The sequence below is a fragment of the Chrysochloris asiatica genome, unplaced genomic scaffold (genome assembly GCF_000296735.1).
Source record: "Chrysochloris asiatica unplaced genomic scaffold, ChrAsi1.0 scaffold00039, whole genome shotgun sequence".
In the NCBI taxonomy this organism is placed as follows: Eukaryota; Metazoa; Chordata; class Mammalia; order Afrosoricida; family Chrysochloridae; genus Chrysochloris; species Chrysochloris asiatica.
Window position 1 is genome coordinate 7,391,708 of NW_006408557.1, and position 14,683 is coordinate 7,406,390.

The following is a 14,683-nucleotide window of genomic DNA, read 5'->3' on the forward strand; positions in this document are numbered from 1 at the left end:
TAACTTTCCAGTCTAGGAGCTGAGGTCCCTAGGACCATCAACGGAGAAGAGGCAAGAGTGGGACCCTACGCTGAGAAGCAGTGATGCCTGAGATGGAGGCAGAGACAATGACGCGGAGCAATGGAGCAGTTGGGGACTTTAGATCCAGAAAGGGAGAGTGACTATGTGCTAAAGACTTGGGGGAGGGGGATAGTGTAGGGGGCAGGCTTGCAGGGTATAACCTTTGGTTGGTTGATGATGCATGGAGGGGATTGAAACCATGGCAATGATACGATGTACAATAGAATGAATATAAAACTAATGTTCTCCCATGTAAACTATCATATAATTCACAATAAAACACTAAAAAACAAAACAGAGGGAATAGAAGCAAATACTGTTAAATGATGACACATGGAGGAGATTATAATAATTGCAGTGAAACAAAATATGGTTGGATGAATGCAAAACCTATGTTCTTCCATGTAAACGATCACTCAATTCACAATAAAAGCTTAAAAAAAAAAAAAAAAGGGCACAGGACATGAACAGACACTTCACCAAGGAGGAGATCCGGATGGCCAACAAACATATGAAGAAATGTTCATGATCACTAGCCATCAGAGAAATGTAAATCAAAACAACAATGAGATATCATCTCACACCAGCAAAAACAGCAAAGATCAAAAAGGCAGAGGGCAACAAACGCTGGCGAGGATGCGGAAAAACTGGGACCATCCTACATTGTTGGTGGGGCTGCAAAATGGTCCATCCACTCTGGAAAGCAATATTTCGCTTCTCAGAAGATTGGAAATATAAATGCCTTATGACCCAGCAATTCCTCTACTTGGTATTTACCCACAAGGAATACGAGCCATAACACGAGTAGATATATGCATACCAATGTTCATAGCAGCACTATTTACAATAGCAAAAAAATGGAGACAATCAAAATGCCCATCAATTGAAGGATGGATACACAAATTGTGGAACATACACACAATGGAATACTATGCTACCTTGAAGGACAACAAGGAAGCTGCAAGCCATCGCATAACATGGATGAACATTGAGGATATTATGCTGAGTGAAATTAGTCAGTCACAAAAGGAGAAATACTGCATAAGACCATTATTGTAAAAGACTAGGAAAAAGAACCAACCCAAAATCTAAATATATTAAGTGCTGATCACCGGTATGTATGGGATGAGAGGTGGGGAGGGAAGAGAAGAAGGAGCACAGGGTAGGGAATACACACAGGAGAGCCTGGGAGCTTGGGGGTGGGGCTGGCAATACACAAGAAGGGGGGTGGGAAAAAGAAGAACAAGGTGGATGGGAGAAAGGTTGGGCAGGTTCGCATGGGCTAGGTGGGACAGAGGTAAATGACAACGTATCAGGATACAGGGATTGAGGCATGGCTTGAAAGGGGAAAGGGGGAATAACGTTAGGATGCTTGGCTGTCTTTTGAATCATGGCTCCCTTGCCTACCACTGTAAAATAGACGCTTGAGAGGGTGGGGGGTATAGCCAGAAACATCACAACAGAAAACATGTAGGCCAGTCTTTAGACTATAACTGACTGGAATACCTTGAGGGTGGCTGGAAACTGCCCAGACCCAAAAGGTGGGGTGGGTTATAAAGGCAAGAAGTGACTGTCTTACAAGCTTTCAAGAGGGAGTCTAGTTCCAGAGGAGGTAGGGATAGGCAGAACCTCCACTGAATGAGTTCCAAAATGTTGGGACCAGGCTGATGAAAGGAAATAGGGATAAGACTCTTGTGGTACAATAGTGAATACCTGCCGCCAGGACTGACTGTGAGGGTCGGAAATGTAGAGGCAGATTTTTTTTCTCTCTTTTTTTTTTTTGGCAAAAGAGGAGAGTGATGGATTTTACAGCCCAGGAGTGGAGGTTCCTGGGACCATCAAGAGTGAAAAGCAGAAAGTGTGACCCTACCCAGAGAGGCAGTGAAGCCAGGCATGGAGACAGAGATGATGGCGTGGACAGAAGGAGTGGCTGGGGACACGGGACTCAGGGAGGGAGAGGGGCTGTTTGCTGACAGCCAGGGTGGCGGGCCTGTGGGGTGTATCTTTTAGTTATTTGATGATGCATGGAGGGGATTGTAATCATTGCAATGAAATGAAATACAATAGGATGAATGTGAAGGTGAAGTGGGACAGAGGCAAATAGTGATGAATGCACAACTTTGGAAAAACAGGGCTCTGGGATACAGGATTGAGACATGGTTGGAATGGAGTATAGGGGGGAATTAATGTTAAGATGCTTGGCTGTCTTTTGAATCTTGGTTTCCCTGGCATACCACTATAAAATAGACACTGGAGGGGGAGAGAAATGAATAGGCAGAAATACCACCATAGGAAGCTTCTAAGTCCGTCTTCTGCCTGTAACTGATTGGAATACATAAAATGGGGCTACAACATGCTCAGTGAAGGAGGCTTCCTGTAGAGCCTCGCATTACACAAGACCATAGGTGGAATCCTGAACAACATCCAGAATCTTATGAGGGGAAATTTCCACTTGAAAGGACAAGCAGACCAGCCTGGAGCGGCCAGAAGAACAGAAGATACTTCCTGAAAGAAAGAATGACAGGAAAAATACAAAACAATATAGGCAGACCAACTGATTACTACAAGAACAAACAAGTGGCTCGCCCAGGAGACATCAAGGTAAGTGTTGGGTCCCCCTCAGGGCAAACCCCCTTCTAAGACTAAGACTCAATGGGAATATACACTCTGATTGGTGACCACATTCGTCACTGATAAAGGGAAATGAGGGAAAAGCAGCAATGAAGCTGCAAGCTAAACCCTACAATGCTCAACAGACTCCTGTGAACCCAGATAGAGACCTGGTTGGCCAGCACTGTGGCAAGTCCAGGGGACTCTTGGACCCAGAGTCAGTGACATAGTCACATAGGACTAGAGTGGAGAGTGAAGCGTCCAGCTGACAAGAAGAGAGGGAACATGCATAATTACACCCACACTTGCAGATAATACCTACCTGACCCGGCTTAAATGGCTCGATGATCAGAGCTCAACCAGAAGAAGAAAGAAGAGGTGAAAAAGAATAATCTGATACAATTTTATGAACTTGACACACACCTATGGAAGCAATAGCTCAAAAGAGGGAACATATCTTCACAGCAAGGATCACTTCCATCCCCTCCGCACACGGAGAGGACAGGGAAGGGCAACTTGGACATTGGCTACCCAGAATTGGGGGGCTACAGAGGCAATAAGTGACTGGTCTTACAAGCTTTCAAGAGGTAACCTAGATCCAGAAGGCATGGAGCAAGGTAGAATCTCCACTGAGTAGTATCCAATCTGTCTAGTCGGGGCTGATGAAAGGAGATGCGGATAGGTGTCTTGCAAATACAATAGTGAATAATTGTTATCAGGACTGATTGCAAGGGCTGGAAATGTAAAGGTAGACGTTTTGTGGCAAAGGGAGGGGAGTGATTAACTTTTCAGTCTAGGAGCGGAGGTCCCTGGGACCATCAAGTGAGAAGAGTGGAGAATGGAACCCTACCCAGAGAAGCAGTGGTGCCAGATATGCAGGTAGAGACGATTACGAGGGGAGATGGAGTAGCTGGGGACTTTGGACCCAGAGAGGGAGAGGGGCTGTGTGCGGACGACCGGGGGTCAGGCTTGCAGGGTATACCATTTGGATGATGGATGATGCATGGAGGGGATTACAACCATGGCAAGGGAATGATACATGACAGGATGTGAAGCTAATGTTCTCCCATGAAAATTATCACATAATAGATATTAGGTGAAAGCAGATAATACCAGAAAGATGTTTATCTGTGCTTTATTGACTACACAAAGGCTTTGAAATATGTGGATCATGAAAAGCTATGGACAACATTGCAAAGTATTCCAGAACACTTAATTGTACTTATGAGGAACCTGCATATAGACCAAGAGGCAGTCGTTCAAACAGAACAAGGGAACAATGAATGGTTTAAAATTGGGAAAGGTGTGAACCAGAATTGTATTCTTTCACTATATCTATTCATTTGTATATTGAGCAAATAATCAGAGAAGCTGGATTATATGATAAAGAACAGGGCATCAGAATTGGAGGAAGATTCATTAACAATCATTGATAGGTAGATGATATAACCTTTACTTGTTGAAAGCAAAGACCACTTAAAATACTTACTGATGGTGATCCAAGATCATAGCCTTCAGCATGGGTTGCACCTCAATGTGAAAAAAACAAAAATCCTCATCACTGGACCAATAATTAACATCATGATAAATGCAGCAAAGATTGAAGTTGTTAGACTTCATTTTGCTTAGATTAACTATCAACATTCATGGAAGTAGTGTTCAAGAAATCAAATGACACATTGCATTAGGCTAATTTGCTGCACAAGACCTCTTTAAAGTTTTGAAGAGCAAAGATGTTAGTTTGAGGACTAATATATGCACCTGACCTAAGCCATGGTATTTTTTAATGTCTTCATATTCAAGGTAAAGTTGGATAGTGAATGAAGTAGACCATAGAAAAATTAATGCATTCTACTTATGGTGTTGGAGGAGAATATTAAAAGTCCCACAGACTGCTAAAAGAGCAAACAAATCTGTGTTGGAAGAAGTATAGCCAGAATGCTCCTTAGAAGACAGCATGGTAAGACTTCACCTCTCACGCTTCAGACAGGTTATCAGGAAGGACCAGTCCCTGGAGAAAGACATCATGCTAGGTAAAGTGGAAGGTCAGCGAAAAAGAAGGAACCGCCAACAAGATGGATTCACAGTGGTAGGAGCAGAAGCTTAACAAGAACTGTGAGGATGGAACAGGACCGGGCAGTGTTTTGTTCTGTTGTGCATAAGGTCACTAGGAGTTGGAACCATCTCGATGGCACCTAATAAGAACAACTTTTCTAACTTCCTGCCTGACAAATGATCCCAGTCAGAATAACAGGTCATTTTACTTGATACTCTAGAGGCTAGCCATCACTCAGGCTCTGATTTTGTCTTTGCCTACCTAGTTAGAATTTCATGACCCTGCCCAGCAACATCTGGTTCCCTTTCATAGGCAGTTGGATCCAAATCATTTAGCTCCCAGCTGCCTGAGTTCTATCAGTCAAAGTGAATGTATTCCTGGAATTGCATTGCCTTTTAATACTGTTAATAATCAAAACACTGTTGTACCTATGCCTTTTCAGGCCAATTTCGCCCCTCATCCGGTGACTTATCTGTCTAGTCACTCAACTCCTCTGATGTTTGGATACTGTGCAGAGAATTGCTTAGTTGCCTGTACCAGTCTCCACCATGGCCTCCCAACTACCATCAGCCTTTGTAATTGAGTTCACTTCTCACACTCTTTATCTCCTTCTGTCCTTCCTCCCCAGATCATATTACCAACATTTCAACATGTCTTCTTTCTGGGTCCACCAGGACAAAAAGTCTCCTTCTTTCTATTCTCAAAGCTCATGAGGTGCTACTCAGCAGTCCAAAGAATAGTCTATCTCATTGCTTTTATCTTTCCATTCATTCAACAAATGGGAGAATAAGCATCAGCTCTGAAGACAGAAAAGGGATGAAAAGAGACTTAAAATTTCCCTGTAAGAGCGCAGATTAATGAAGAACAACCATAAAAAACATGTTGCAAAACAACAAAATAATAAGACAAGTTTTTTTTGTTGTTGTTTTGTTTTAAATGCACTATGAAACCCTGTGTAGGGTCGCTATGAGTCGGAACCGACTCCACAGCACATAACAACAACAACATGAATAGCAAGTGAATGTAAAGCACAGGGATACGTCAAAAATGGTGTGACCAAAGCTAGACAGTACAGGATAAATAAGAGTCTGCTAGTTGTTGCTATGTGCCATCAAGTTGGTTGTGACTCATAGCAATCTTGTATCAGGTTTCTGAGAGTGACTGGTGGGTTTGAACAGCTGACCTTGCACTTATCAGTCCAGTGCTCATCCTATACCACCAAACCAGGACTCAGAGCTTGCCAGAGGGGGTTGATAATCTGTTTTGGAAGAAGCGATCCTTAGAAGCCAGGATGAAGAGACTTCATTTCGCATATTTCGGACATGTCAAAAAAATGGATCGTGCCATGCTTGCTAATATAGAGGGCCCACAAAAAAAGAGGAAGGGCCCCACAAAGATTGATTGACACATGGCAGCAACAATAGGCTCAAATGCAACAACAATTGTGAGGATGATGGAGGACCTGGCAGTGTTTTATTCTGTTTTGCATAAGGTCTGAACCAACTCAACAGCACCTAACAACAACAACAACAAAGGGTTGTGATAATTCAGGTTGTGTGCCAACATGCTGGGTGAGGATTCTCAGTGTCTTGGTGGTTGAGACAAATACAATGTAATCATCTCCATGATGAGATCTGCTGTGAACAGCCAATCAACTGAAAGGACATTTCTTCAGGGGTGTTGCCTGCTTCTAATACACTGGATGCTTGGGAAAATCTTGCTTGTATTTTTTGGGTCTGGCTTTAATGACTGGTACATAAATTTGAATAATACTGGTATTAATAGGTCATCCTTGTAGGTGTATGGATATTATTCTATCACAGACAGCATTATACTTCAAGATAGATCTTGAAATGTTCTTTTTAATGATGAATCCTACTCTGTTTCTCTTGAATTTGTCATTCCTGACATATTAAACCATATGAATGTCAGATTCAATCTGACTAGTACCCATACATTTCAGATCACTAATGCTTAGGATATATTGATCTTTAAATGTACCATTTCATTTTTGACAACTTCCAATTTTCCTATATTCATACTCCATACATTCCATGTTCTGACTATAAATAGATGTTTGCAGCTATTAGTCCTTATTTTGAGTTGTGTGCCATCAGCAAATGAAGGTCCCGAAAACTTTACTCCATTTGCATTATCACAGTCAACATTTTGAGGGGGCAGCTCTTCCCAAGTTGCATTTTGATTACCTTCCAACCTGAAGGGGATTATGTCAAAAATTATATATTCGTCATTTCTAAAAGTTGGTTAAAATAAATTCTACAGCTAGAGTGCGGATATTTTTTGACTCACCCTCATATTTCTGTGATGTATAGGTATATATATCTTATTCTTCCTCACATATCCATTAAGCCTATGTTTCAATCCACAGCCCCAGGCTGGGGGCTCCCTTTATGCACTTTTGGGGAAAACTTTTGCTGCACATAGTTTCTAATTTTTAGGAGGTCCCAGGCATCTATTTGACTTCTACTTCTTATGAGGTTTTTGTAATGTTTAATAGTATGTGTATGCCATGTATTAGAGTCCCTGAGCATGTTCCTAGGTTCTCATTGTAGTAGAGTCCCTGAGTTGTGCTCCTAGGTTCCTAGGTTCTCATTGTTGATCTTTATAGTCTAGGTTTTACATTTAGGTGTTTAATCCATGTTGATTTTGTTCTTGTATACGGTGTGAGGTGTGAGTCTTGTTTCATTCCTCTGCAAATCGATTTCCAGTTTTGCTAGAACCATTTATGGAAGAGATTATCTCTTCCCAATTTAATGTGTTTGGGGTCTTTGTCAAAGATCAGTTGACTGTATATAAATGGATTAACTTCTGGGACCTCAATTCCATTCCATGATCTTCTATAAACAGCCAATCAATTGGAAAGGAGTTTCCTCAGGGGTTTGTTGCCTGCTTCCAATCGATGTGGAAGCTCTGGTAAAGTTCTTTTGCTTTTTAGTGGATATGGAGCCTACATCTGGCTTATCACCTGACCTCCAGTTCTTTGAACATGAGCCAGAGGCCTGCTGTATTGTCTGCTGATTAGAGAGTCATTAACATCTGTAGGCTGTGAGTCAGTAGCTAACCTTGGATTCATTCACCTCTGTAGCCAGCTGCCTGCTGTCTGACCTGACAATCTTTGGTTCTTCAACCCCTGTAGCTATGAGTCAGAAAAGCCTCCAGTATGACATCTGACCAATGGACTTAGAATTTGTCAGCTTCTAAGAGCCCTGGTGTGGTGCTGCAGGTTAATGCACTGGACTGCAAGGTCAGTTTGAACCGCAAGGTCAGTGGTTCAAGCTCACCAGCCAATCCTCGGAAACCCTATACAGGGTTGCCATGAGTCAAACAACTCAACAGCAATACTTACTTGAGAAAATCTGTCTCTCTTTGAATTCTCATGATCTCTGTGCTTGTTAAACTCTTCTGACCAGTCATGTGTGCAAAACTAGAAAACTGAAATTAAGAAGATATTTAAACACAAATTAATACAATATAATAAAGCCATGGTACAAAAAAAATTCATTTAAAAAACATTGTAATGATTTACTTGATTATATACACCTTTTACAAAACATGATTGGGAAGGTCATAACTGATAATTACTCCATAGTCCAATATGTGAAAAGCTACTTAATATAACATCATAATTGTTAATGTTAGTTGCTGTAGATTCAGTTCCAACTAATGCACAACAGAACAAAACACTGTCCCATACTGGGTCATACTCACAATCATTGTTTTGCTTAAGTCCCTAGCTGCTGCCACTGTACAAACACATTTTCCTCTTTTTTTGCTGACCCTACTTACTACACTTTACCAACGATGATGTTCTTTTCCAGTGACTGGGTCTTCCTGATAATATGTCTGCAATATAAGAGATGAAATCTCTCCATCCTGACTTCTAAGGAGCACTCTAATTGTACTTCTTTCAACATAGATTTGTTTGGGTTTTTCAGGAGTCATGGTACTTTTAGCAGTCTTCTCCGACGCCATAACTCAAACGCATCAATTCTTCTACGGTCTTCCTTATTCATTGTATAACTTTAATATGCGTATGAGCCTACTGAAAATACCATGCTTTGGGTCAGGCATACCTTAGTCCTCAAACTGACATATTTGCTCTTGAACACTTTAAAGTTGTATTGTGCCGAAGATTTGCCTAATGCAATATATCTGATTTCTTGACTGCTGCTTCCATGAGTGTTGATAGCGGATGCAAGCAACATGAAGTCTTTGACAAATTCAAACTTGTCTCCATTTATCATGATGTTATTTATTAGTCCTGTTGTAAGTATCTTTGTTTTCTTTACAGTGAAGTGCAACCCATTTATAAGGCATTGTGGTCTTTGATCTTCATTAGTAAGTATTTTAAGTCCTCTTCACTTCCACCAAGCAAAGTTGTATCAACTGTGTATTATAGGTTGTTAATGAGTCTTCCTCCAATCCTGATGCCATGTTCTTCATCATATATACCAGCTTCTTGGATTATTTGCTCAGCATACAGACTAAATAAGTATGATGAAAGAACACAACCCTGGTGCATACCCTTCCTGATTTTAAGCTATTCAGTGCCCTCTTATTCTGTTTGAACAACTGCCTTATGAGCACAATTAAGTGTTCTGGGATACTCATTCTTTGCAATATTATCCGTAGCCTGTCAAGATCCACACAATTGGAAAAACTTTGCCTAGTCAATAAAGCACAGACAAACATCTTTCTAGTATTCTCTGCTTTCAGTAAAGGTTCATCTGATGTCAGCAGTGATACTCTCATTTCACATCCTTGTCTAAATCTGGTTTGAACCTCTGGCAGTTTCCTGTTGATTGCAGCTGAGTTTGAATTATCTTTTGCAAAAATTTACTTGCATGTGATATTAATGATATTGTTCAATGATATTAGCATTCCGTTGGGTCACCCCTCTCAGGAATGGGCACAAGTGTGGATCTCTTCCAGTCAGTTGGCCAGATAGTTGTCTTCCAAATTTCCTGGCATAAATGAGTGAGTGCCTCCCGTGCTGCATCAGTTTGTTAAATATTGCTATTTGTATTTCCATCAATTCCCAAAGTCTTGTTCTTTGTCAATGCCTTCGGTGTACCTTGAACTTCTTCATTCAGTACCATTAGTTATTGATCATATGCTATTTCTTCAAATGGTGGAGCATCAACCATTTCTGTTTTCCTTCCCTCTTCTTTTGATGCTTTTTGCATCGTTCAATATTTTGCCCATAGAATCCTTCAATATTTCAAGTCGAGGCTTGAATTTTTTCTTCAGTGCATTTGGTGTGAGAAATGATGAGCATAGTCTTTACTTTTGGTTTTCTAAGTCCAGATCTTTATGCCTTTCATTATACTACTTGACTCTATCTTCTTGAGCTGTCCTTTGAATTTTTCTGTTCAGCTATTTTACCTCCTCACTTCTTCCATTTGCTTTAGTATCTCTATGCTGGAAGGAAAGTTTCAGAGTCTCTCCTCTGACATCCATTTCATTCTTTTACTTCTTTCTTGTTGTTGTTGGTTTTTTTAATGACTTTTTGCTTTCTTCCTATATGATATGCTCTTGATGTCACCCTACAAATGTTCTGGTCTTCAGTCATTAGCATCTAATGCATCAAATCTGTTCTTGAGATGACAACTAAATTCAGGTGGGATATGTTCAAGGTCATAGTTTGTCTCTTGTGGACTTGTTTTAATCTTCAGGCTCAATCTGAACTTGCATATGAGCAAGTGATGGTCTTTTCCAGTCTGCCCCTGGCCTTGTTTTGAATGATGACTTGCAGCTTTTCCACCATCTCATCACACAGACATAGTCAACTGATTTCTATGTATTCCATTTGGTGACATCCATTTGTATGTTGTTGTTAAGTGTCAACAAGTTAAGGGCCAGCGGGCGGGGTGGCGGGCATGCACAGGCCGGAGGGGCGGGGAGCGGCAGGCGTGCGTGGGCCAGCCACTTTTCCTAATTCTAAACTATGCAGTATCCTTTTTTGTCTCGTCGAATGATTGGCTCTTGGTCTATGTAGAGATTTCTCAGTAGCACAATCAAGTGTTCTGGAATACCCATTCTTCAAATGTTATCCATAGCTTCTCATGACCCACACCGTCAAAAGCCTTTGTGTAGTCAAGAAACCACAATTAAACATCTTTCTTGAATTTTCTGCTTTCAGCCAAATCCATCTGATGTCAGCAATGCTATCCCTAGTTTCATGCCCTCTTCTGAATCCAGTTTGAGTTTCTTCTAGTTCCCTGTCAATGTACTGCTGCAGCAATTTTAGAATTATCTTCAGTAAAATTCTACTTGCATGTGATATTAATATTATTCAATGATTTCTGCATTCTGTTAGGACATTTCTTTGGAATGGACACAAATAGAGATCTCTTCCAAAGGGTTGGTCAGGTACTATATCTTGCAAATTTCTTGCCATAGATGAATGAGCACCTTCAGTGCTAAATCAATTTGTTGAAAGATTTCAATTTGCATCCCATCAACTCCTGGAGTCTTGTTTTTCACCTTCAGTGCACCTTAGACTTTTTCCTTCAGTACTATTGGTTCTTGATCATATACTACCTTTTTGAATAGTTGAACATCCACCATTTCTTTGTCAATACAGTGACTGTGAACACCGTCCATGTTCTTTTGATGTTTTCTGCATCATTCAGTATTTTGCCCATCTGTTGTTGCTGTTAAGTGCCATCGAGTAGATGCTGACCCATAGTGACCCTGGATAGGGTTTCTGAAGAGCAGCTGGTGAGCTTGAACTGCCAACCTTGCAGTTCAAACAGCTTTGCAGTCTGGCACATTAACCCACAGCGCCACAACAGGATTCCATTTTGTCCATAGGATCCTTCAATATTGCAATAGTGGCTTGAATCTTTTCTTTAGTTCTTTCAGCCTGCAAAATCCCAAGCGTGTTCTACCCTTTTGGTTTTCTGACTCTGTCTTTGCACATTTCCTTATAATCCTTATCTTTGTCTTCTCGAGCTGCTCTTTGAAATTTTCAGTTTTTCTCTTTTACCTCCTCATTTCTTCTACTCATCTTAGCACCTCTACACTGGAGATTTCTGGACCAAGAAGCAGTTGTACGAACAGAGCATGGGAACACTGAATGTTTTAAAATTGGGAAAGGTGTGCGACAGGGTTGTGTTCTTTCACCATACTTATTCAACCTGTATACTGAGCAAATAATACAAGAAGCTGGGTTCTATGAAGAAAAACATGGCGTCAGGATTGGAGGAAGGCTCATTAACAACCTGCGATATGCAGATGATACCACCTTGCTTGCTGAAAGTGAAGAGGACTTGAAACATTTACTGATGAAGATCAAGGAACACAGTTTTCGGTATGGATTGCATCTCAATGTCAAGAAAACAAAAATCCTCACCACTGGACCAATAAACAACATTCTTAACAACAGAGAAAAGATTGAAGTTGTCAAGGACTTCATTCTTTTTGGATCAACTATCAACATTCTCAGAAGCAGCAGTCAACAGATCAGACGACGTACTGCATTAGGCAAATCTGCTGCACAGGAACTTTTTAAAGTGTTGAAGAGCAAAGATGTCACCTTGAGGACTAACGTGCACCTGACCCAAGCCATGGTATTTTCAATAACCTCATATGGATGCGAAAGCTGGACGGTGAATAAGGAAGATCATAGAAGAATTGATGCCTTTGAATTGTGTGGTGTTGGAGGAGAATACTGAAGGTGCCATGGACTGCCAAAAGAACCAATAGATCTGTTTTGGAAGAGCAGCCAGAATGCTCCTTGGAGGCCAAGATGACTAAACTTCGTCTCTCATACTTTGGACATATTGTCAGGAGGGAACAGTCACTGGAGAGGAATGTCATGCTGGGTAAGATGGAGGATCAGAGAAAAAGAGGACAACCCCCAACGAGATGGATCAGCCAGGTGGCATCATTGATGGCATCATGCGTGGCGGCAGTAGTGAGGTTGGCCCAGGATCAGACATTGTTTCATTCTACTGTGCATGGGGTCACTATGAGTCGGTTCCGACTCAATGACACCTGACAACAACAACAACAACAACAACAACACTGGAGACCAAATTTCAGAGTCTCTTCTGACATCCATCTTGGTGTTTTCTTTCTTTCCTTTTTAATGACCTTTTGCTTTCTTCCGGTATGACGTCATTGATGTCATCCCACAGCTCTTCCGCTCTTCAGTAATTGTTGTCCAATGCATCAAATCTTGAGATGGTCTCTAAATTCAGATAGGGTATATTCAAGGTCATATTTCAGCTCTTGTGAACTTGTTTTAATTTTCTTCATCTTCAGCCTGAACTTGACTATCCTATGAGCAATTGATGATATGGTCCACAGTTGGCCTTACGGAGTCTATGGTCCTCTGGGTTTTGTGGTGCTCCAGAAAATATAGTGTGTTGGTAAATGAAAGAACCAAGGAGGTCAGGCTGATTATACCACATAGCAATAGAAATAAAGGAAAGGGTATGAGTTGAAATGAAGCTTCTAGGCCAGTGATTTTTATATTAGACTGATCATCAAAGTCATCCATGGTTTCTAGCCCAAGCCAATGGAATCAGATCATCTAGGAGGATTGCAGGAGGTGGTAGCTGGGAATCTATACATATATTCAATGTTCCCCATGGGTGATTCTGATGTGCACCCAGGTTTGTAACCATGTTCTTTACCTCCTTTATATTTGATGGTTAGGTATGAACAGTCTTGGAATGATGGGTACACAGGAAGCGATTGTGACTAAAGAGAAAGTCTGTAATTTGTGACTCCAAGTACACTCTACATAGGACTCAGATCAGAGGAGGAGGGCAAAGGCTTCTGGGTTGCCCTTAGAGTCCAAAAATCTATACTGAATTAAATAAACAATAAAATAATCAAAATCATGTAATAATAGTAATAGACAACTAGTATAAGGGAATCTTTCTATGATACATTAGTAAGCATGCACTCATATAAATTTTATTAAGTTCATCAATAACCTCCATCTTTTAAAATCCAGTAGACAATTCTCTGTCCTTTAATTTGAATCTTCAGTAATATTTGACAGAGATGACTACTCACTTCTCTTTGAAGATCTTTTTTTTCTTGGCTTCCATGATGCACCTTCTTCTGGTTTCCTTCCTATTTCTTAGACTCCTCCTTGTCTGCTCAGCTGCTAAGCTAAGGTTTTTGTCTTCTGTCACCTTATCTTCATTTTTCTGTACACCCTTGGCAAGTGATCTCATTCAATCTCAAGCATTAAATGCCATACATAATGAGTAGTTCCAAGTATGTATCTCCAATCCTGATCTCTCCCCTGAGTTTGAACTTGTGCCCACAGTAGTCTACTTGACATTTCCACTTGGAAGCCTAATGGAACTTTGCACACCTGCTACTCCCAAGTCTTCCCCACCTCAGTTAATGGGAGTATCATCTCCATGTGCTCAGTCAATATATCCTGAACAATCTCTGACTCTCCATACCCTCCATCCTGTCCATCTGATTTCTCATATGCTAATTCATGCTCCAAAATGTATCTGGACTCAGTTGCCTCCTATCTTCACCACCATTACAACCTTGAGCCAACACACCATCATCTCTTGCTGGAGGTAAAAATCCTTAAAAATAATGTTCCTCCTCTTACCTCTCTACAGTCTAACATCCAGACAATGGCCAAAAAGAAAATTTTAAACGTAAATGAGATCATGTCTTGCCCTCCAAATGGATTACCTTTATGGCTAGAATTAAGTCCAAAATCCTTACAGTGAGACTCAAGACCCGACCAAACGTAACTTCCAACTATGCCTGCCCATTAGAATCACTTGGGGTACATTTAAAAAATATAAACTTATATAGACTCTAGATTTTCTGGAAACATGGAGGCTAGGTGAACTTCAGCCCTGAGATAATCCTTACACCTTAAATAAAAAATAACCCCTGGACTCTTGGGCCCAGAGTCAGTGACATAGCCACAGAGGACTAGAG

The 14,683-nt window shown here is 40.9% G+C and overlaps 1 protein-coding gene across 1 annotated transcript in view; it reads right to left on the reverse strand.

The window, feature by feature from the left end:
- Positions 1 to 14,683, reverse strand: part of DZANK1 (double zinc ribbon and ankyrin repeat domains 1) — a 115,073-nt gene that overhangs the window by 61,331 nt on the left and 39,059 nt on the right. The window contains exon 6 of the mRNA XM_006860637.1: positions 8,094 to 8,179. Within this exon, the coding sequence (XP_006860699.1) occupies positions 8,094 to 8,179 (86 nt within the window). The remainder of the gene's footprint in view (positions 1 to 8,093; positions 8,180 to 14,683) is intronic.